At 42.0% G+C, this 23,356-nt stretch overlaps 1 protein-coding gene across 4 annotated transcripts in view; it reads right to left on the bottom strand.

The window, feature by feature from the left end:
* Window positions 1–304: 304 nt before the first annotated feature.
* The window catches only part of FOXN3 (forkhead box N3), a 144,130-nt gene continuing 121,078 nt past the window's right edge, over window positions 305–23,356 (bottom strand). For 3 of the 4 annotated variants that reach the window (XM_077924880.1, XM_077924890.1, XM_077924900.1), the window contains 2 exons: window positions 21,154–21,262; window positions 305–9,516 (listed from right to left, as the gene is read on the bottom strand). In XM_077924880.1, coding sequence (XP_077781006.1) covers window positions 8,946–9,516; window positions 21,154–21,262 — 680 coding nt within the window. In that variant the 3' untranslated portion in view covers window positions 305–8,945. The remainder of the gene's footprint in view (window positions 9,517–21,153; window positions 21,263–23,356) is intronic. The other variant, XM_077924888.1, reaches the window with a different exon arrangement.

Raw genomic sequence — 23,356 nt, 5'->3', positions numbered from 1 at the left:
CAACAGTGCTCCCCACTTGCGACTCCCAACAACTGGTATTCAGAGGCAAAACATATCAATTGCAGCCAGCAGCCACCGATAGCCGTATCCTACATGAAACGTCTAAGGCGGAACAATTTCTTCAAACCCTCTTTGTTTAGGCTGCTTGAGAAAAGAAAAAAGCAGGTCCTGGGGTAATCCAAATTAAATAAGGATGTTTTAAATTGGGTAGCTTCTTCAGCAGCATTGCCTGCCTCAAACAAGGGCCCAGCAAAAATATATATATAAATGAATGAATGAAACAATAAAAGCCAACACCCATAAGTGCAATTATTCAATTGATGCAACTCAGTAATTTTTATTGCAACTGGAAGACAATACATCACAGAAACTTTATGGTAGGTTTTGGGAAAGTGTTATTTACAATAATAACTGATGAAAGAGTTTGTCTTTGGCAATATGATTACACATCAAGAAACGTAAAATGCAAGTATGCCTCTAGATCAACGTTTTTTTCCTTGTATTTCTGGCTGATTGCACTTGCCTTTCGACTGCTCATTTAGGTAAACACAAATACAACTTAACATCACTGTTTATGCCCCCCATCACAGTTCTCATTTTATGTCAATGAAACTGGCAGTTCCATTTACCTAGTACAGCATTAAAAACAAAAACAAAAGAGGAATTAAAAAACAGAAACAAAAAAAGAGAGGGAAAAATGGCTTATTGCTGTACTAAATTAATCTATTGGCCAATGAAGGTCTCATGACCCTAAAGCATTGATATTGTACTTATTGGTCTTTTGATTGCTTCATCACTTTTTTTTCCTGCAGAACAAAAGAAATATTTCAAAAATATTACAGAAGAGTATAAAAATGTACAAGTTCATAATGCTTTTCATACACTCAGAAATCATTCCCTATCCCCATCCCTTCCAACATTTGACACCAAGGCAAACTGAAGTAGTGAGTGTGTATAATGCAGACGCGAAAAAGGTAAAGCAAAAACAATTGTTTCCCCAAAATACTGGGTGCATTAGGGAAGGGCTGGAGAGGAAAAACTTATCAATAAACTTTTTTCAAAAAGCACTAAGTTCTCACTCTGAACTGGAACCAGAGAAAGAAAATTATCAGCTTTCAAGCCACAGTCAGCAAAGTCACATCATAGAAAACATACCAGTCATATCAGAAGTCTGAATTCAGTAAAAGGGCAGAGAGTTCTCACGGTCATTTCAATAACACCCTAATCCAACTTCTGCATGCAGATCCTGAGCGCTACATGAAATCATGTGTGCAAATACATCATTCTCCTCCCCAATTCAATAGCCTGGGCAGCACTTGTGTGTCACACCCCCCTTTTTTTTAAAAAAAAGCTGAAATCCTTTCAGTTGGCTGTTTGTGGGGAGCTTCCTTCCTTCCAAGAAAAAAGTTGATGGATGTGATTCCAACTTTCTTAAAAAGCCTACATGTCCAAAGCCCTGGTTCTCTTGTACCCACTCTGTTGAAGCCAAGGTCTTAAGTGGAGTTCCTAGAACTACTAATTCTAATTTCTCAAGTCTCTCCCCTGTACTCACTAGAAATAAAATGCAGTGCAACTTGATAGCATGTGCATCTACAAGGAAGTCCGTATTAAACCACTTTTGTGGTTTTAAACGTAGACCAATGAAGCACAGCATCACAGACAGATGCCTGGTTCACATATGTAAAAATCTATGGTTTGGTGCGAGGTGGACAAACTTCCACAAACCCCTCCTCCTGCATAGCCAAGAGGAGAATTTCTTCCAAGTTTAAATTAGCTTTTCAAGAAGCTTGATTTAGCATGATGTTCAAAATGGGGGGTTGTGCTGTACAACAAACAACGGTTAGTTAAACAAGCCAGCTTCATAACTCACAGTTTAAAGTTGACTTGTTTGGCCATTAACCAATGTTCTGAACCGTGTTCCTCCATTTATCTATTAACAAGGAAGAGAGGGGAGTGTGTAAGGCTGTCGCTTCTCTCAGGCTCATGGAAGCATTAAACCATGGTTTATCGTTGCATGTGCTAATGTTTACTCACTTTTGGTTTTGGTTTCTAGTCAGCAAGGCAAGTGGCTGCTTGCTGAGTTATAGGATTGCGTGGACATAGTTAACATTGTAAAATCAACCCACTGATTCTGAACTTTCATTCCAGGGGAAAAAAAGGTTGCGCGTATCCCTACCAAAATGCTTCCCCTCCTGGTTTGCGGCTGATTACTACAATCAAAGGGACGGGGTATGAACAGATGCGATGAGAAAAGTTCATACGAACCACATAGACTATTGCGTAAATGTTTTTTCTACATCCAGTTAATACAAAGCCTACACCAAAAACGATAAATGGATTTATGCATTCTGCAAAGGAAAAGTAAACTGGGTGTTGTTAACAGCATCTTTTTATTCCCTACAATAGAAAGCAAAGAGACATTGGATGTTGGCAGAAGACTATCACTGTAGCAAAATGTTAAAAGTATATTACATATTTAGTATAATAAGGTTATTTAAATTAGATCACAGTGCTGCATTTATGTGCATAACAGTGTTTTACATATTTTAGGGAGAGCTGGCAAGAACACTCACAGACTTGACTATGAATGAGCCTGGTCTCAGGTGGAAGAATACTTTTTTAAAATGGTAAAAAACAAACATGGGAAACAAAACTATTAGCTGGGCAGCTTACTGAAGTCAATTGCCTAATATTAATGTCAAAACCTAATGTCTTTTTGCAGGTTATCCAGAGCCAAATAATCTCCTGGTATAAACTGGTAGTGCACCCTTTGTTTTTAACAGTAGTTAACTGGGCTCTCTAATCACCCTCCTATCCTCCAGTTTGAAGGCAGATGGTCAGAATGAGTGGGAAAACCAACTGGTATGTAACTGAGAATTGAACAGCGAATGGCACTGATCACCACCATTTGGCCTGTAGCATTTTCCAGAAGTGACTGCCATCTTGCCAAGCCACCCAAGACCACATGCAAATGTAACGCAGCAAGGGCAATGAATGCCACAAGCTCAGAGCGAATATTTGTGACCAGCAAGCCTCAACAGCCACCCCATGGTTCACAAGCTCTGCCCCACTACACTGAGATTATACACTACATTATGCCTGCCATGTACTAGGGTTATGTTTAGTTTGGACAAAGGATGTGCCTGCATCAGCCCCAATCCAGACCGTTTCACCATGCACATGAACTTGTGTGCAAGCTGAGGCTAAGTTCATCTGCTTCTGTGTTGGGGACTGCTCAAAGTGTGCAAAACACACATACACCTTTCACCACTAAAGAAGTGAATGAGAGAGCCCTTGATTCACTGGTGTAGCAGCAGTTCTATCACCAATTTGCTCTTTGAGGAGGATCTGAAAACATGTTGAGAGGCACAAGCTTGCTGAAAGCAGCCAGCGTCAGGTTGGCTGTCAGAAAGGTTTGCAGAGAACTGCTTGTGCATCTGTTAACGTGGATGATAAACAGACTGTAAGATAAGAATTTAATAAACGTAAGCGAACCTGGAAAGACTGGTGGCATACATTAAACATTCTCTTATTTTAAAGGCTTTACCCAAGTGCCCGAGTACTTTGGAAGCTACGTAAGAGAAACTGGATGCACCTGCCCCAATCCTGAATTCAGCCACAGTGAATGGGCAGAGCATCCTCATCACTGCTCAAAGAATGGCCAGCTCAGCAAGGACCTCTGTACCCTATCTATGCATTCTGAAGACCTTCTGAGATATTATCCCATTTCAAACTAACTGAAGGTCTAGATAGAGGAAGAATGCAGCTGAGCAGGGCCTGAATCTTCTGAGGCATGAGTTAAGTGCTCCAAGACAGAGCAAATACTTCTCAGCCTCCTCAGTCAAGGACTTACTGGACTGTTGTTCTGTACAGTACAAGAGGCCAAGTTGCTCACCTGCCTAGAGCTAGCTCAGGTCCTGCAATGAAAGGTCCATGAGTCCTCTGCATTCTACCTCTTCCAGCTTCCTCTCACCCTGCTTGGCCTGCTAAGTCCATGGCCTTCAGGAGGTGCTTATATGAAGTCCTTATATCAGAAAATGCTCTGGGCTTGTGCGGTGTCTGGATCATGCCCACAAGTCTTCAGCACCGAAGCTATGATCACATTTTACATCCAATGTTATGAAAAACCCTCGATTTCCACAGTAAAATGGTCATACACAAAAGAGGAAGAATTTGTGTATAAAATACATAAGTTGTCATGAATTCTGTGACTTAAGATTTTTCTTGTTAAAAAAAAAATCCCCATCTAAATTCTAACAAATAATCAAGTATTTCCAAAATAGTATTTCCAAAACAAACACTCCCTCTGTGCACTGTTTTCAAAATGGCTGTGGCACACAGGTAAGAAGCTCAAGAAGTGTGGAGGAAACAATCCACCATGTGCTGAATGGAAGTAAGCACATTCCTGCAGCTGAAGTCTATATAATTGGACCCAACTGCTTTAATCCACTTTTGGCATCAAAGTGAGAAGTTGGCACTGTAGGACCTAACACTGGAGTTTGTATAAAAGATGACAGTTTATTGGAGGTGGCTGTGCAAGAGACAAGCCAAGCTTTCATCGGATCTTCTCCATTTCAAAACCATTACTAATAGGAATTAGGTACTTAATTGGGATACTTAAATGAGACATCCTTTGCCTCCAAGAATAGGTAACATGACATCTTTTGCAAAAAGATTAGCTGCAATTGCTTTCTGTACAGTGATGATTAAAGGAAGCACCCAGCACAGACAATTTTTTTTACTCAAGCTATGACCCATGGATGGTCAATAGATGGGGCATGACTCACCTAAAAGTAAGGAGTGCCTAGGTCTCTGTGGCTTTTAGTAGGAAAGTGGAGCATGGACTTTAATTTCAGCGGGAAAGCTATGGCACCAATTGATGAACTTTGGCTTAATTGTGCCTCATCTGTTGAACAGTGCTCCTTCATTCCTGTAAGCAATGAGTCATATCAGAACTGCTCTTTCCTGTTTATGAAACACTCTATCTGAAGATTATTGCTGTAGAAGATTAGCTACAGATGTAAACACTGTGTTTCCCACCTTCCCTATATATTGCCCTGAACACTGTAGGCAGGCCACAGCTGAGGTCTGGTACTACTCACAGGATGATTAGCATAGCAATGAATCCCAAAACTAGATAGAAGTAAAAGTATGTTGTGGACACAAACATTTGAATATTTGGCTCTACATCACCTGCAAGCGCTTCCAAGCCCAAAGTCTTTGGGTGCCTGATTCATGTACAGATATCATTATGGAACTTGAATCTCCATGGTGAAATTGAAGTTTGGGTTGTTGTTTTTATTTTTTAAGTACTGTCCAATTAGATTATTTAATTGTTTTGTGGACCATTCTTACCAGAAAGAAGGTAAATGGTAAGACAGTCCATCAAAATGCAAGGGGAAAGGCATTTTTGTACACAAAACATTCGTGCTAGCAATGGTGGAGTATCTATTGCAAAGGAACCACTGGAGAAAAGGAAGTTGTTCTGGGTTTACACGGGTGTTGCTAAGCAAAATGTATGATTAGCATGCCTCCATGTCAAAGAAGTGTAAGGCAGACTACAGCAGTCTTTGCCAACCTTGTGCCCCCCAGATGTTTTGGACTAAAGACTCCGAACAGCCCCAAAGGGCACCAGAGGGTGAAGAGGGACACATGGGTGATTTAAAATGTGTTTAAGGCGTGATGTTTCTTCTAAACAAGCCTCATTCAAACCTCATGGAAAGGAAGGCAGTTGTGCAAGACGTGCACAGCCACCATTTTTTAAAACTTGTGCAGAGGATGGGCCTGAGGGGTTTTCCCTATTTAGAGGACAAGCAGGTGCAATGACCCTTGAATTTGTAATTCAGCTTGCAGTGCACCTGCTGGAAGTCCATGGTTTACAGATGTATTTACTGGGACGGGGTGTGCGTATGTGTGTGTGCACAGGCAGACCAGATGTAGCAATGTGACATAAATCTACAGCTGCAATCTTCATTCTCCCCTCGCCCCCGCATGGCTTAGGCAAAGACTCTCTGCATTGAGGACTGACCCAGTACAAAGCCAGAATTCCTGTCAATTCCAAGATTAAGTTTCTAGACAATGAGCAATAAAGAAAGAATTTCTTCAGCATGCTACACTCCACTGGTTGTCTATATAGGCTACAGTGCTGATTCGAGCATGGAAATATTGGCATAATCAATACTAATCAGAATTAAGAACTGTTCCCATTTTTGTCTTCCGGCTCATGGTGGAATATCTTTTTCATTCCACCAAACAAGCTACCACATCTTTTTACTATTAAAATTTTGCTCATGCTTGGTAGAACTCCATGGCAATTAAAAGAAACAGGCATATGGCACTCTAGTTCAGAGAGAAAACCCTTAAATTGATTGAAATGCTTTCTTTTCTCTTTAGGCAAGTGTTACCTCCCCCCTTCTTTTGGCAGACGCGGACGTATTGAGAGAAGAACTGGTAACACATCGGCTGAACTTGCTGATGGACCTGCGTCATTCCAAGCCTGATTCGACACTCCCAATATTTCACAGGTCTGTTGGCATGAGCGTCTAACTCATACTGTATGCATTTTCTCGAATATCCAAGCCTGCAAAGCGGAATTCCCTAAGATGCTTTCTGCATTTCCTGCCAAAGCCCAACACAAGGCAAAAACCCTGAGCGCCGAAACAGCAAACAACACGACTTCTGTTCAGTGTAAAGCTGTATTCAGTCTACCTACAGGTCTGGAACCCAAAGAGTCTCTTACACATGCCGAATCCGCTCCAGAGAGAGGTTGCCAATTTCTCTTTCTGGCTGCAACTTGTTGTGCTGCTCTAGGGGCACCCCATTTTTCCTATGGTGACCCACAGCTAGGATGGTGGTCCACTAGAGACCTGGTCCATGTGCCGAGCCATGGGTCACAGCCTATAGGACTGGAAGTCCCAGGATTATGGCCTTTGATACCAATGCAACTGAAAAAGGAAAGATCAGTCGGAAGAGATTGCCTTATTGCAAAGCCTTCAATCTGCTAATGGAGCCATCACCACAAACCAAGTATGGCTGTAAACAGAACACGTCTTCAGCATGCATCTCTTAAATAGCCCCAATGAACTCAAACCAAAGCCCTTTCGTTACTTGTTTCCTCATTGGCAGATGAGCAGATCTGTGTAGTCATCGTCTTCCCCCAAATCAAATGGCCAAGTTTTCCCCACCGTTCACAATTCAGTGTCTTCCACCGTCTTCCTTAATTCATACACACTCACTACTTGCCTTGCCCTCGAAATTATTGCGTAATGTTTTAATACATGTAAAGACAAAGAAAGGACAAACGTGTTCAAAAAACAGAGAAGTAGGGGGAGGGGGCTGAATGTGCAGACAAGGCAATATAATTCAACCATCCAAGCCCTACCCGAGCATGAAGTTTTATTTTTTAATATTGCAGAGTAAGTTCCCCAACAGTCAGTATTTATCCCTGAAAAAGGTTAAACCTTAAAAAACACCTGCTTCCAAAAAAAAAGGAAAAAGGGAAAAAAGAGAGGAAAAAAACAAAAAAACAAAAACCCAAAAAACAAACTAAGCCTAAGGGCTTAAAAATTAGAGGCATAGCCTTTTTTCTATTTTTCTATATTTATATGAAAATAATTCATGCTTCATGCTAAATACATTATTTACCTTACAAGAACTTTTGTTATCTTTGAATTAATAAAAAGGGTTTGTTTTTATTATTATTTTGTACTCCAAGTCCCTCCCATAAAGGAATCCATGCAATGTGGATCAGAAATTTCAGCTGGTTGCAGTGGTTAAAACTGGAAATATATTGTCATTTTTTGCACAGATGAATCCTGACTGACCTTAACTGGGTACCTCATATTGAGGAGCACAATTTCTTTATATTTTTGCCTAGCCAACATGGATTTTATTTTTTGGAAAGAATAAAAAAGCAATATAATACTAATGGCAGGTTTTGTAGCATTTTCCCCCTAGTGAGATCAAATCTTTGTGACTTATAGAAAAGGTTTTCTCATTTTGATCCTCCTTAAATATCTACTCATAATTTTCTTCAGATTTGATTGCTTTTCACTCAGGCAGTTAAGAACTCATAGCTTGTTTTCCCATAATATTTTTGCAGGCAGTGCCAATCTTCAGGCTTATGGCTTTTTATAAAACATTCTTTTAATTTAAATATAGAAGACAATTAATTGATTAAAGAATATCACTAGTCCCCCTCCCCCCTTCCTCTTTATTTCACTGAAACTCATTGCATACACAGTTCAGTATTCCATAATTTATAAATTAAGTCTTCACATTTTGAGCCATATACAGTACATGAAGCACTAATAGATCATTACTGTATGAGCAGCTGTCATTAGTGGCTATTCCAAGATTTCTATGGCACAACCGCAAGCAAATGCCACTATATATGATCCTTGGTTCTGAGGATATTGTGTGTGCCTTTTGACTTCCCCCAAATCTCTAGACACATCACACACAAACCCAATCATAAGGCCTTTTTTCCACTTTCAATTCTTACAGCCTGGCCTGAACGATTTCCAAATTATCCAATTTCTTCTAGGTTATAAGAGATTTCCAAATGCCGAATTTTTATTCCTCTCACATTAACTGGTGACGTCACAGCATATTCAACCATGCATTTCTGACAAAGCTGGAGAAAGCAATGGCAATTTTGGCTTTTACTTTCTTTCTTTCTTTTTTTGTCTTCATGTAATGAAAAACTTTTGTAAAATTAGTTGAGTATCAGTATGAGTTCTATGGCTTCCATCTCCTTTAAAAAATTTAAAAACAAAAAAATCTCAAGGGTTCGAAAAAAAGAAAACACACACACAAAAAAAAAGAAAGAAGAAGAAGAGGAGGGGGTGAAAGAAAAGAAAAACGAAACAAAGAAAATATTTGTTGATATTGCCACAAATCATTAGAATTCACCTGACGTGCTGAAACGAAATTGTTTTATAAGTTCAATCAATGGATTTGTTCTCGTTTTTCGTGGTGTCCTTTTGCTCTTTCTGCCCCTTTGCCGTCCGATTGGTGATGTTGTTCAAACAAGACCGTATTCCCGCCAAGTGCAGGAGCGATCCGGCCGCTTCTTTCATCTCCTCGTCGTCGCTCTCGGGCGGTTTCTCCGTACGCCTCTTTTTAAGAGGCAGCGTGTCACTCGGTACTTTTTTTGCCTTCAGCAAATGCTGACGTTTCTTGTGCTGAGAGGCGTAGCCGCTATCAGCTAAAGAATCCTTGGTCTCTTTCCGGGAGCTCTGCCTTTTGTCCTCCTCTTCCGCTTCGCTATGGCTCTCGTGGCTGTGGAAGCTGACCTCGCTGCCCTCGCTACTGTCCCGGCTGCCTTTAGTGACAAACTCGTAATGGTCGTCGGCGGAGGAAGAGGAAATGGAGTCACTCGTGGGCGACGTGCTCCGGTGGTTGGAAGATTTGGCACTGCTATAGTTGTGGTCCTCCTTTGGGTCGCCGCTCACCACCGGGGAGCCACAGGACTGCTCGCTGTCTGTCCGCATCCGGCAGTTTGAGATTCCATTCCTGGAGAAGGGAGAAGAAGGAAACACACAATCAAATCAAATTCCCCTATAAAACTGTATTTTTCAAGAGAAAACTGCTTTCCCTGAATGCAAACAAGTACAATCATACCAGAGGATGAAGATGCTTCAGCTTAAATATTTTCGGGTTGCGCTCCGCGGCGACCTGGAAGTAACAGAGCGTGTTACTTCTGGGTTTTTCCGCTCGCGCATGCGCAGACGCTCAAAATGACGTCATGCACGGAAGCGGCGGAACGTGACCCGCGCATGCGTGTCTTATGTTTGCTTCAGGATGCGAACAGGGCTCCGGAACAGATCCCGTTTGCATCAAGAGGTACCACTGTATAGCCAAATATAACATTGTAAAGGCCAAGGCTGATGGCCATCCACCATAAAAAGTGGCTGTAAAATGGAGGCCCCCCTGGCACTCACTTCCAATTGGGCTCACTTCCAATTGGGTAAAATGTCTGGTCTGGGCCTCACTGTAGATCGTAGGGAAAGTACAGTCATGGCTTGTGGCATCTGCAGTGGGCCACACAATCTTGCTGGCCAGTGGGGCCATGAGATGTTAGAGCGTATTTAAAATTATGGAAAATGAATAATTTAACTGGCTTTACAAATCCATCAACCAGCAAAGTTACTGAAACTTTGGTTGATTTATCTATGGGTATCTTCCTTATCTAAGTATCAATTGATGGAGGCAAGTTGATGCATTTTGATTGGTTGGGCTGAGACTGAGGGGCACACATTTCTTTTTTGAAGCCATTTTATTATTATTTTGGTGCATAGTTATAGTACGGAAAATATTAATATGGACCTTATCTTCTAACAATGAGTGGTAGATGTTTGCATACCTGTCAAGTGCCCCAGAAAAAAGGGTCATCCCATGTTTTCACACGAGATTGTGGCGGCCATTTTGGGTGCCAAAAGCACTCCCCGCCCCCCAAAAAAGCACTTTTACAGGGCTGTGATCTTGCGCGGTGCCCCAAAACATGCATTTTTGGGTGCGGGGCGGGAGTGAGATGTGTGTCACGTGACTCACCCCGGAGTGTGTCCCGGAAGACGCACACCCCGGTTTTGGGTCTGAAGGATGGGATGTATTTGTTATTAAATGGCGAATTCTCATACTTACCTCAAAAGCCTTGAAAAATTAACTACTTTGAAGCTATCATAGTATGCAGATTTATTTAAATTAACAAAACTGCTTGATTATAATGTAATTCAATTAACTGAAATAAAAACACATTTAATCAGCTGGCTGAACTGAAAGTTCAGTGCCTAGCCTTTTCATGTTACTGAGTCTTTTGCACAGTTTCAAGATCATTTGGACCAGTATACAGTAGACAAGAAACTTGCCCCATATTCTTTGTTTGCTGTAATCCTGGCTCAATATTACTCTGTGTGTTTTATGGCCAGGTGGGCATTTGAACCTCACCTCAGCATCTTTGCTTCCAGTCTGGTACTTTAACCTCCGCACCACACTGATTTGGTTTAGAGATGATTCAGTCCCAGTGAAATCTACTGAATGTGTGCTAAAATCAGCCTAAGTTATAATAACTGCTATTTAACTGGGCTGTGGATCAAGGTTCTGGAGATATTTTGAAACGCAACTGCCACTCAGGTGTTAAAACTTTTTGCCCCCACAAAAAAGTACCTACTTCAACAGGGCAGATCAGATCAGATTGCTACACAAAACATGTCAACGCAACAGCACTAAAGTTACAGGGTAACTACTGCATTCTAATAAACCATCTGTTGGCCCCAATACCAGACTGCATATGTACGAACACACAAATATTCCTGGGGTTTTTTGTTACTTGTTGCACAATTTTAGGCCACTTTTCAGGGTAGATACCCTCCCACGATGGCTCACGATAAATAAAATTCAAAACAAGAAAAACAGATAAAATCAAATCAATGCAGTATAGTGTCATGTGCTTTTTGCATCTTGTTTGGGGAGGAGGGGTGCTTGAAGATGCAGCCACATTTCTGTCCAAACACATCACGTGCAGTACTGTGAGGGGAAAATGTTATATACTGTCACAGGGTATTTTCCATAGCATATGGAGAACAGTCTATTATTTACACAAGAACAGGGAAGTCTGAACAGAAAAAAAGTAACAATAAGGGAATTTTAAAAAATAAAACTGACAAATGTGCTTTGTATTGTATTTTTGCAATACAACACACGAAGATATAAAGAAGTACTCTGCAGTCATTTTGTCATTTAGCCATATTCTGGGGGAAATATGGATTCTAGCTTACAGTGAGGGGGGGGAGTATTTGATCCCCTGCTAAATTTGCCCCTTTGCCCTCTGACGAAGAAATGACCAGTCCATAATTTTAATGGTAGGTTTAATGTAGATGTGAGAGACAGAATAACAACAGGAAAACCCCCAGAAACCCAGAAGACAAAAGTCAAGGATTGATGTGCATTATAATGAGTGAAATAAGTATTTGATCTCTCACAGCTACAATAAACCTACCATTAAAATTATGGACTGGTCATTTCTTCGTCAGAGGGCAAATGGGCAAATTTAGCAGGGGATCAAATACTTCCCCCCCTCGCTGTATTACGAGGGTCGTCGCAACTACAAATTTGTTAGTATGAGGCATTCTGCAAATACTACTTTTACAGTTGAGCTATATATTAAGGCAAGACCATTTTCTTTTTACAGGTAGAGATGACCATTCCATTTTGGATCAGGGTCACTTTTGCATGTTTTTACCCATCATTCTGTCTAATTTCGCTTCTGCATCAATCTGCAATTTGTGAAACAATTCTTCTCAATATTAATACAAGCTACACCTCAGTGGTAGACCTTGGGGTCTCAAATTTGTGAAGCCAAAATCTGGCATCCCCCGCCTTCCATTCTACATCACTGTTGTAGCGCCCTCTGTGGTCGTCCCCCCCCCCGGCTCTGGGCCCAGTGCAACCGAACCGGTCGCACTCCCCCAAATCTACCTCTGTACATATCTAAATAAATATTTGATTTTTCTAAATTTCTGAGAACTACAAAAGAAAAGTGCTAAATCCAGTGGTCAGCTAAAGTGTGATGTGCATATTATCATAAGAGGCATAAAATGAATAAAATTTCATATAGGAACATGCAAAAACAGATTCCCTCAAACTTCCAGAGCTACAGGTATTAACTGTAGGGCTCCTTGACACAACTGGGTTTCCACTGCTGCATAAAACACTAATACAAAATAATCATTAAGGACCTGTGGATACTTCATTTTAACTCAAAGGGATTGTTCTGAAGTACACTGGAGAATATACGTTCCCTCTTATGTCAGTTTAATAAAGTGAGGTCCTGTGATTTACAAGTGCCCTTAATTCTGCCCTACTTGATTCTCAGACTGTATGACTAATCAGAGAAGCACTGAAAATGCAAAGCATTTCAATGACACTTGAGAGAAGCCACTCCAGGTCTTAATATCATCTTCCGTGGAAGTGATGTTTAAGACCATCAGAAGTGGTCATTAGGTCAGATTTCAGGCTGGATCTACCAATCTTGTATCTGGCTTCAGCCATTATGATAGACCATAGGGCAGGTTCCCTCAGCCTGGTCCCTCTAGATGTTTCGCACGCCAACTTCCATCAGCCCCAGCCAGGACCACGTTGGGGAAGGCTATCATGGAGCGACAGCATAAGAAGCCAGGAGAAAAGGTGAGAAGAATCCATTCCAAGGGTGGGTTATCCTTTGGCCCTTTGGTTGTGGCTAAACTACAACTCCCATCATCCCTGGTCACTGACCATGCCTGCTGAGGCTGATGAGAGCTGTAATTCAGCAACATCTAGAGGGTCAAAGAAGAAGAAGAGTTTGGATTTGATATCCCGCTTTATCACTGCCCGAAGGAGTCTCAAAGAGGCTAACATTCTCCTTTCCCTTCCTCCCCCACAACAAACACTCTGTGAGGTGAGTGGGGCTGAAAGACTTCAGAGAAGTGTGACTGGCCCAAGGTCACCCAGCAGCTGCATGTGGAGGAGCAGGGAATCAAATCCGGTTCACCGGATTACGAGTCCACCGCTCTTAACCACTACACCACACTGGCTCCACAGTTCCCCAACACCTGATCCATTCCTTGTAACATACTTATAGGGATTGGGACAACAACAAGTATTTCCCCAAATCATCTTAATTAACGGACAGTGCTGAACCTGCTCTTAGTGGTGAAACACAAAAATAATTTCAGGGAGAAATAAGTGAAGACAGCATTTTGCATGATCTGGAAATATGGTGCTTTGTAGTGTGTTGTGGGGGGGGGAGGCAAAGAGGGGCAAGGAAATTGGCAGAGGGGGTATCACCCTTCCTTTTTTGTACCCTACTAGCAGGGGCACTTTGGGGGTAGACTCCAGGGGTCCCCAAGCCCTGTGTTTTACACTGAGCCTCAGATTTTAAAAAAAAACTTTGCTTAGGGCTGGGTAAGTTGTAATATGTAACTCTAGCAAGACCACAGCCATGAATCATATTACTCAGTGCAGAAGCCAGGCTTTATATTAGGGGGGGGCAGGCTTTATGTTAGGGGGGCAGAACCTCAGTTAGTTAAGTACTTTTTATTTATTTACTTTATTGGCGGGCAGCTGCCCCCTGCCCCCTGGGCTACGCCTATGCCTGTGCTTCAAGTCTTGTTTTAAGTATGTAGCAAAGGTACTGCCTTATTCTACACGAGCTCGATCTAGATCTTTTTGAAACCAGTGATATTTTTAGCCATCCAATGGTAGTGAACTGCCCAAGTTGAATATATGCACGCACAACTTTAAAAATGAAACTAAACTCTAATTGGCTTACAATGAGCTAAAACAATAAAGATTTGTATGAGAAAACATCTGATTTCTTTGCTTTGAATCTGCACTAATTATAGCTGTGTCTGAGCACACCAAACTATGGCTTGTATCCAACAAAGTTGTCCTATTTAGCACAGGATTTCTACCTGTGCAACGGGACTTCCCCGCTCTCTCTCTCCTCTCCTGCACTGCTTCTGAGCATCCCATTTTGATCCAGAGGGTTGGGGTGAAACCCAGAAGAGACTGGGGTATGCAGGGGTGTTTGCAAAAAAAACACCCCCAAACCAGAGTTTGCTGTGTTGTGACACAACAGCATACTATGGTTTGCCACAAACTGCAAAATTATGTGCTTCTGATCATGGTGAGCTAGGAAAGGAAGCAGTATATGAGTCTGAGGCTCACAGCTGCTCATACATTTTACATTTAACGATGGTGTCACCATTTGCCACAAAGAAACTATTAGTTATCATGTTAAGCTTTTGAAATGTTAACAAAACCAACAATATACACGTATGAGAAGCTGGCAAGATTGCAAAGACCTTTTTTTTCTGAGAGAGATAAATACATATGTTAAAAAACACACCCACAAGTCACCACCTCCCCTTCCAAATTTCCATCCTTTCTTGCTCAATAACATTTTTTCCCCTTGGACATTAGGAGGTAGTTTATGATCCATAAATTATATGCAGAACCCAGCAGGGGGAAAAAAGACAAAGACAAAGCTCTTTCAATTATTAATAGCTAAATGCAATGTCATTCATGATTGTGCAGCACGCCAGATGCATTCACTCTGAGACGGTGTCACCACTGCAGGGGTTGTCATTAAACGATGCCAAATGCTTTAGAGAAGAAGTCATCCATATTCAAAACAATGGTACGGTGCATTTAAAACCAGCTCCTTAAAACCATTCATTAAGGAAGAAGCACGTGACGCCCTTTGAAGTGGCAGATTTCTTGGTTTTTAAGCCAAAATGGTACGTTTTGAAGATGATGCTCAAGATCAGCACAATTTAGGGGAAAGACTTAAGTGACTTGGGTCATCATTATTATTTTTTTGCCTTTACTAGTTCTGGCAATTGCTGAATTAATGCGGCGCAGTCAAGAGGATGTGCCACTGAGCCTTTGCACGACACTTGGCAAGAACACTCTTGCTCCGAGGGAGTTGAGGGAGTGAAGAGATTGAGCACAATAGGTGAGAAGTTGCACAGCATGGCAGACTCTGTGTAAGAGAGAACATATCCAGCTTTACAAGCCAATCGGTGCACTACCATATTTTAATTTTACCGAACTTGTTTAGATGGTAAGGGGTGTGTGTATGTGTTTATAGAAGCAAACCAGGTTGCCTCCTCATATCCAAAACTGCAGATGGATAACTGAGGTGAAACATATACTAGTCTACTGATTTATGCACAAACCATTTACAGTCAATGGGCAACCCACCCTGATCTAAGTTGCTAAGAGAGCCCTGGGAAGCTGCTTCCCTTCTGCCAACCCTATGGAGGTCCACTCCCCTCTCAACTCTCTCCCACTGGGCTAGGCAGATGAGGAGCACAGAAAGCAAGGGCCACCTGTTTAGCCCGACAGGAGAAGGACATGGGGTGCCTCCACTAACGGCATTAGCAATCTGCCCCACGGCATGTAGCCAGTATTTCTCCAAGCTTCCTGGATGCTGGCAATTGCAGCTTGCAGGGACCTTGGAAGCTGCCTTATATAGCAGGCCCATCTAGCACAATATTGTCTGCTCTGAGAGGCAGTGGCTGCTCCAGGACCCCAGGCACAGATCCTTCCTGCCACCTGGTACCCAATCCTCTGAATTAGAGATGCTGGGGCTTGAGTCTGGGGCTGTCTGCATGGAAAGTGTATTCTTTATGACACCTGACTGAAATTAAAAAGAATACATGTTGCCACATGTACCACCCCCCCTCTATTTCACACTCACCCACATAAAAATATTTGTGAAAAAGTTATATTAGATCCCGAAGTCCACATGGAGTCTCCATTCCGATATAACATTTTTCTCTCCACTGGCATCCCATGGAAGAAGACCATCTGACCACCTAAAGATTGCTGCTTTTTTAAACAGTAGGGGCTTGGTTGCACAGAGAAGAGCAGTGGGGTTGCCCACGGTGACGTGGCTTTTCCTGAAAATACTGAGTCGCAAATGCCAATTAGGGTATGTTTTCTGATGCTCTAGGCTTATAGAGTGATCTAACGTAGCATGACTATTTAATTGTATTTATTAAACAAAACTAAACACTTCAGAATTTCTAGGCTTGCCTGATATTTTTTTGCAATTGGCACCCATTCATTGTTAGTCCCTGAACCCCAAGGCAGTTAACGTTGCAACTTTGCTGGGGTACCTTTTAACACTCACATAACTTCTGTTTTAAAACAGCTGCATTGGTTACCAGTTCATTTTGGGGTCTAAATGAAGGGCATTTGGGATATGTGTTTACAGGGCCCATCCAACTCCTGTGACTGCTAATTTGTTTTTAATTGGCTCGAATATTGAATTGAAAATGGTTGTGACCTGTCCTGGGATAGTGAAGGGTGGGTAATAAATTAAATAAGTAGCAACTTCTTCTTACTCTTGAAAAAGCCTTTTTGTCAAGAGCTGCAAAGGTGTAAACCAGGAACCATCATTTGTGTGTGCAGCTTGTGGTGAGCAACCAAAGCTTCAGCATTGCTTATTTTCATGGCAGTGAATTGTCCTTGGGCTTTGGACAAGAAGGGCTATACATGGGCTGGGAATTTTCCTGAGCAGCAAGGTTTTCCTTGGTATATTTCTAGATGGATCTTGGTTCTGAATTCTTGGTTCAGCTCCTGGTTCTTGGTTTGAAGCTATCCTCTGACAGCTGCCTAAAACTTAGTTCTGACACCTCCCTCTGTGTGTGCACAGTGGCCCTTCTCCGTTGATTCTGGTAAGAAGAAGAAGAGGAGGAGTTTGGATTTGATATCCCGCTTTATCACTACCCGAAGGAGTCTCAAAGCAGCTAACATTCTCCTTTCCCTTCCTCCCCCACAACAAACACTCTGTGAGGTGAGTGGGGCTGAGAGACTTCAGAGAAGTGTGACTGGCCCAAGGTCACCCAGCAGCTGCATGTGGAGGAGCGGAGACGTGAATCCGGTTCCCCAGATTACGAGTCTACCGCTCTTAACCACTACACCACACTGGCAAAATATACTGCTGCATGGCCAAATGTAATTGTTCTGGAGAATAATCTTTGTGAAGGCTGCAGCTTTTAGTCGCTGGTGAATCTGGGAAGTTTGTAGCTTTCGCTACTCCATATTCTCCCACACTTCTGTGCAGCGACGTGGAAGAGTTTCCATTTCAAAGCGGGAGAAATGTTTTCTCAGGCACTTCTGGTTCTAAGGGAGTAAATTAGCACTAAGCAGTATTCCCTGGCATAATCAGGTCCCATCCCAGTGGGTCAAAGAGTACAAATCAATGCAGCTAAGTCTGTTGTATTATTGGCAGGAAAACTTACAGGAGGGATTTCACATCATAATTATATATGCAAAGCTCCACTGCAAACACAGCCTGTGTAATGATCTGCTAATAAAACGGGGCTTTGACTATTATCAGAACAGATGTAGCATTAATGCAAAGGTGTGCACTGTCAATGCGGAGGGAAGTTCACCCCTGAGAGCATTGGTATCAACATGGCATATGTTTCCAGAATCCTGTATTCCCAAAAGCAACCTCTGCTCTGCGACGTATAAAGTGTTTTTCGGATTGAACAAGGGGAACCCTTTAAATCGTCCAGATTTATTTATTTGCAAAAACACTTGCTGGCTTCTCATTTGGGAAGATGTGGTCAGGTCTGCGTATGCCTGGTACCTACACTACATGCTACAATGGTTAATTTTGCTTTGGTGCTACTCAAAGTGTCAAAATGGCCAGTTAAAAAGGCATGGGAGGGGGGAAGCGTGTAAAAAAAAGGCAAATAAATATATTTTGTTTATTTATGAAAAAAGATCAAATTTGTACAAAATAGGTATGGGTATAAAATAATGACAGAAGGCAGGCCTCAAAGCAGAAGCTGGAAATGAAGTCCCAGAGCAAAATTGATCTCTTTTTACCAAACCAAGAGCAGAACTGAGGTAAAAATAATACAGTTGGGCCTTTGCTTTATTACCCACCCACCCTTCTCCAGCTGGTTCTCATGAAAAACTAATTGCTGACCACAGTTCAACAGTGCAGAATAAAACAGGTAGCATAATCTGCATGTTTTTCTCAGCATGAGGGTGCAGAAAAGAGTTATTTCCCCAGACATTGCTGGAGTGTACGCTCTCATTTTTCCTTGTATGCAAGGTAGTGCACGTGAACACGTCTAAATACTGAGCAGGAATGCCAAACATTTGTAGTGGGGAGGGAGGCAGGCAGAGGTAACCATTTTTATCCCTCAGGAATTCCCTCAAAGGCTGCATGTGAGACATGGGAGGAGCCAAGGCCAAAAGTGGGTGGTGCCAGAGCTGGTACCTTGGCACCAATTTTCCTTCTGCCATCCCCTCTCTCTCTCTGCTAAAATCCCTTCCAGTGAAGCAGCTAGGCTTAGAAAAAAATGCGGGCTGGCAACTGCCTCTTCCTATCCACCCCCCTGCCACCAAAAAGGAAAAGAAGAAGAAGAAAACCGGCAATTACGGTTGTAAAGATGCCCCATTCAGGGGTGTACAAAGGGGGCACGCCCCAGGTATCACTCTGGGTGTGTGTGTGGCAAGATGGACTGCTGCCTCCCCCCAGCTGTAGAGCAGATGAGGGCGCGCATGCAGTCAGTATGGGCACCGCTCACACGCCGTCCGTATGGGCTGCCACTCACACGGCAACCGTACAGGCTGCCACTTGTGCGCCCATGGGCCGTTCGCCCCGCTCCTTGGCATCCTGCCCCGCGTACCAGAGAGGGTTCCTCCACCACTGGTTCCATTCACACCTCCATCTTGGCCTTTATACATTATAATGCACAGGGTGGAACAGAGAGAACAGCTTGTTTATGGCAGAAATTAAATCTGAACCAGGGACTTCTGGATTCCTGGTTCAGGCTCTTGGTCATTAAACTTGTAGCTTCCATTCACAATGAAAAATCCTTGCAACCATTCACTTTTATCATGTTCCCATTAACTTTTTTCATCACTGCTCCACCTCAAAAAAGTAGCAATGGAGGCAATGACAAACATATGGTCCCATTTAATAAGAGAGATCCCATTACATGAAAGTTCCCCAATACAGTCTATGGCAGCCTTCCTTAATGTGGTGCCCTCCATAGTCTTTGGACTACAACTCCCATCAGCCCTAGCAAGCATAGTCATGGGCTAATGGCAGCTGTAATCTAAAACACCTTGAGGGCTCCAAGTTGGGGAAGGCAGATCCATGGACACTCTTCCCTGGGAAGGCATTATGTGTAAGTTCCAAATGTAATGAATGGGAGCGTAGAATAACCCTTGCTGTTGGCAAATGTTTTCTTTGTGATTATGGCTTAATTTCACCAGACAGGAGCAAATTTTAAAATGAGTAATTACAAGAAAATTTCAGAGACCACTCTTGTCAACCTGACAATTCACCTGTAAAAAATTGACCACGGACTACCAATTCATACTAGTCAAGAATTGCTCTTCAGAACAATATAATGATGTTTTATAATTTGTATGGGCTTGCTTCCTAAAAAACAACAAGAGAATAGTAAAAACAGGAAGCAAAAATAGCAGCAACAAGCAACAGAAAAGCAGCGTGGATATAGTGAAATAGGAGCTGCTGTCAAAAAAACCATGTTATGTTGGGGCAGCTTTAGTGCTAAATAATGATGATTCAACACACTAAAAATAGTCAATTTCCATTTACAGATTAGACTGAAACAAAAGATCTATTTATGTGGTTTAAGCCAAAAGGACAACAGCAGCATAATGACATAATCTCCCATGGCTAATCTTTACGTATGTCAAGTGGCGAATTCGCCCTGGGTTTTAGTATTTTCGAACAATGCACATTATCCAAACAATTCACAACACCTTGGGTTGGACACTCAAAGGTGAAATGATTGCAAAAGATCACTAACTAATTGGCTCAAGGGCCAGCAGCCAAGTGAGCTTGCACAGAAACTGGGAAACAATGAAATTCATTCATTCAATTACTGTTTGAAAAGGGAACAGTCTACAAATGGCTTAAACAGGCTACAACTGTGAGATGTAATGAACAAAACACACACACAGAGAAAAAAAGTGTACTTAAGCATGTTGGCTAAATACTTAGCTAAAATACTGCATTTTTCTTATGTTGTGAGCACACAAGTAGTCATTTGTACATAATCTTGCGATCAAGTAGACTATGGGCATTTGACCAGTTGCATTTTTTTGAGAGGGGGGTGGGGACAAGGACAAAGCATTCCCTGATGGTACTGAAAAAGTGAGAGTAGACCAAAAAGAAAGAAAAGAAAGACCCTAATCTAAGACATGTCTTAATATTCAGTGGAATATGTAGAAATGTAAAATAATAATAATATGCATTTAATAGTTTGCCTGACGTGGCAATTGCTTCTGGGAGAATTGTATGCTAGAGCCACCCTTTGACAAAAAAGAACAGAGTAAAAAGCTGGATAAATTTGTTTGTCTAGTAAATGTTTCTGTACGAATCTGAAAAGCTGCATTACTCATGTGCAAAGTGTGGCCAGAGCCACAGAGAAAGGACACCTCTAGATTTGGCTTCAAAAGGAAGTAAATTGTGGTGTAGAAGCTGCACTGAATATCTGTCAATGATCTTGCAAATAAACCTGTTGCAAGTTCAGCAGCGCTCTCTCAAAGAGTTCTCCTTTCAAGGTTCTTTGCCATCTCCCGCTGCACCACTGATTCTGTACTTACCTTACTGCAGCAGCCATGCTTCCGATTGGGTTTATTGGCAGTGGCCTGACTCCTGGGAAGATTCCTCTACTCAGAATGCGAGCTCCATTTTGGATAACTCCGGGAGGAACTGGAGGCAAATTGCAAGAAAAAGAGGAGGACAAATTAGCTCAGTTGTGAAACTGAAATGTTTATTATAATATCAAGCTTCATTGGAGCAGGGGGAAAGAAGAATCGCTGCTTCATAAATTTATATATATATAAAAACAACTTAGGAAAGAGTTGCATGTGATATTTCATGAGTCAAGTGTAGCCACAGAAAGTTGTGATAGATCAGTCAGGGCAACATACCGACCAAAAATACAAAGCATGAGAGCTCCTCTGATCAAATCTCACTCCAGCAACTGAATTATTGGGAGAAATCAACATGTGCAGGTGGAATAAGAGTGGAAAGACTTAATGCTTGCCAGATCAACTCTGTTTTCTTACTAGAACCTGAAGATCGACCAGCTAGAGCCACACACAAATGATACACAGAATTACTCTCCAAGAATATTCTGAACCCAGGGATTTTTTCTTTTTTTGTACCAGAACTGAACTGAGCCCACAGTCCCTTCACACATAAAGGTCATTCCTACTTAGCTTTCTTCATTTCAGCAGTCTTATTTAGGTGTGTGTGGGGGAATGTTTTGTTAAACAAGTGGGAAACAAAAACTCTTGCCGATGTATGCCAAACCACTCAAGAGATTTACCAGTTGACCCTGGTGCATCTTCTGCCCAGTGTCAGAGAAGAGGACGTATCTTTGTAAGGTCCCAGGTTCAATCCATGGCCTCTCAAGATAACAGGATCTCACATATTTTACTTGTGAGAAGTAAACACATATACAACACCAAAGGAAACTCCTTCCAAAGGTGAGCAATCTTAAGGGTGACATCAAAATCCTCACCATGATTACTCAGAAACAGAGAGGCACTTTCTCGAATAAACTGCTTGTTTTTTCCTTTTTCTTAGCTTCTAAAAATACATTAACAAACTACTCCAACATAACCCCACCCCTCAAGAAACGGACACAATTTGACTAAAGATCTGAAAGAGGCAACCTTAAACGTTAGTTGAGTGAAAATGAAGTGAGCTGTGCTTAGAAAGAAAAAATCAGCTAAACTGAGGCAATTCATTTATATGCTCCCACTTCTCCCCCATTTCCCTTGTAAAACTATGTGCTTGTGTTTCAGACACCTGTTCAGCTCAAAGCAACTCCCTACTCACATTAAAATGAAGGCAAGGTTTCACATGATGTTTATTTATTTTTACCTTGTCTTTCGGCTCCCAAAAGGGTGCTCAAGGATGCTTACAAGATAAGTACACACACACCTCAAACTGATATTCTATAACTGATACAACAAGGAAAATAGCCAAAACGGATAAAACAGCAGAAAAATTCGCCACAAAACAGTCAGCCCACCAACATATTCATTAGAAATCCTGTTTAAAGTAATGCCCACCTTAAAAACATAAGAGATTCTATGAAAGAAAAAGTAATCATGCATCTCTGTGGAATCCAGTTTCTTGATTGTGGTCCAATCTCCCACCCCCACCCCATTTTTAACCACAATACAAGCAGGTAGAACAACAATATATAGTGTCTTCTAATAAATTTCGGTCATGGGATCTAGCCAGATGTTATGGGGGCACATGACTGCTGCCAACCTCCTCTTCCCTAGTGACGTAGCTCTCCAGATGTTGCTGTACTCCAGCTCCCATCATCCCTTACTACTGGCCATGCTGGCTGGGGCTGGTGGCAGCTGAAGTCCAACACAATCTGGTGGGCCAAAAGTTCCCCACCGTGCCCTGTAACATCTAATTGCACCATCAGAATCCACCTTCTAGTTTCTATTGCCAGCATTTAATATTGGATGAAGGGAAAAGAATACAGTGGTACCTCGGGTTACATACGCTTCAGGTTACAGACTCCGCTAACCCAGAAATAGTGCTGCAGGTTAAGAACTTTGCTTCAGGATGAGAACAGAAATCGTGCTCCGACGGCGTGTCAGCAGCAGGAGGCCCCATTAGCTAAAGTGGTGCTTCAGGTTAAGAACAGTTTGAGGTTAAGAACAGACCTCCGGAACGAATTAAGTACTTAACCCGAGGTACCACTGTACATAAGGCACCCATTAATTGCACGAGCCGCTAGCATACACTGTAAGCAAAGGATTGCCAGGAGTG

The sequence above is a fragment of the Podarcis muralis genome, chromosome 1 (assembly GCF_964188315.1).
Source record: "Podarcis muralis chromosome 1, rPodMur119.hap1.1, whole genome shotgun sequence".
In the NCBI taxonomy this organism is placed as follows: Eukaryota; Metazoa; Chordata; class Lepidosauria; order Squamata; family Lacertidae; genus Podarcis; species Podarcis muralis.
This window is presented reverse-complemented; position numbering and strand designations above follow the sequence as displayed.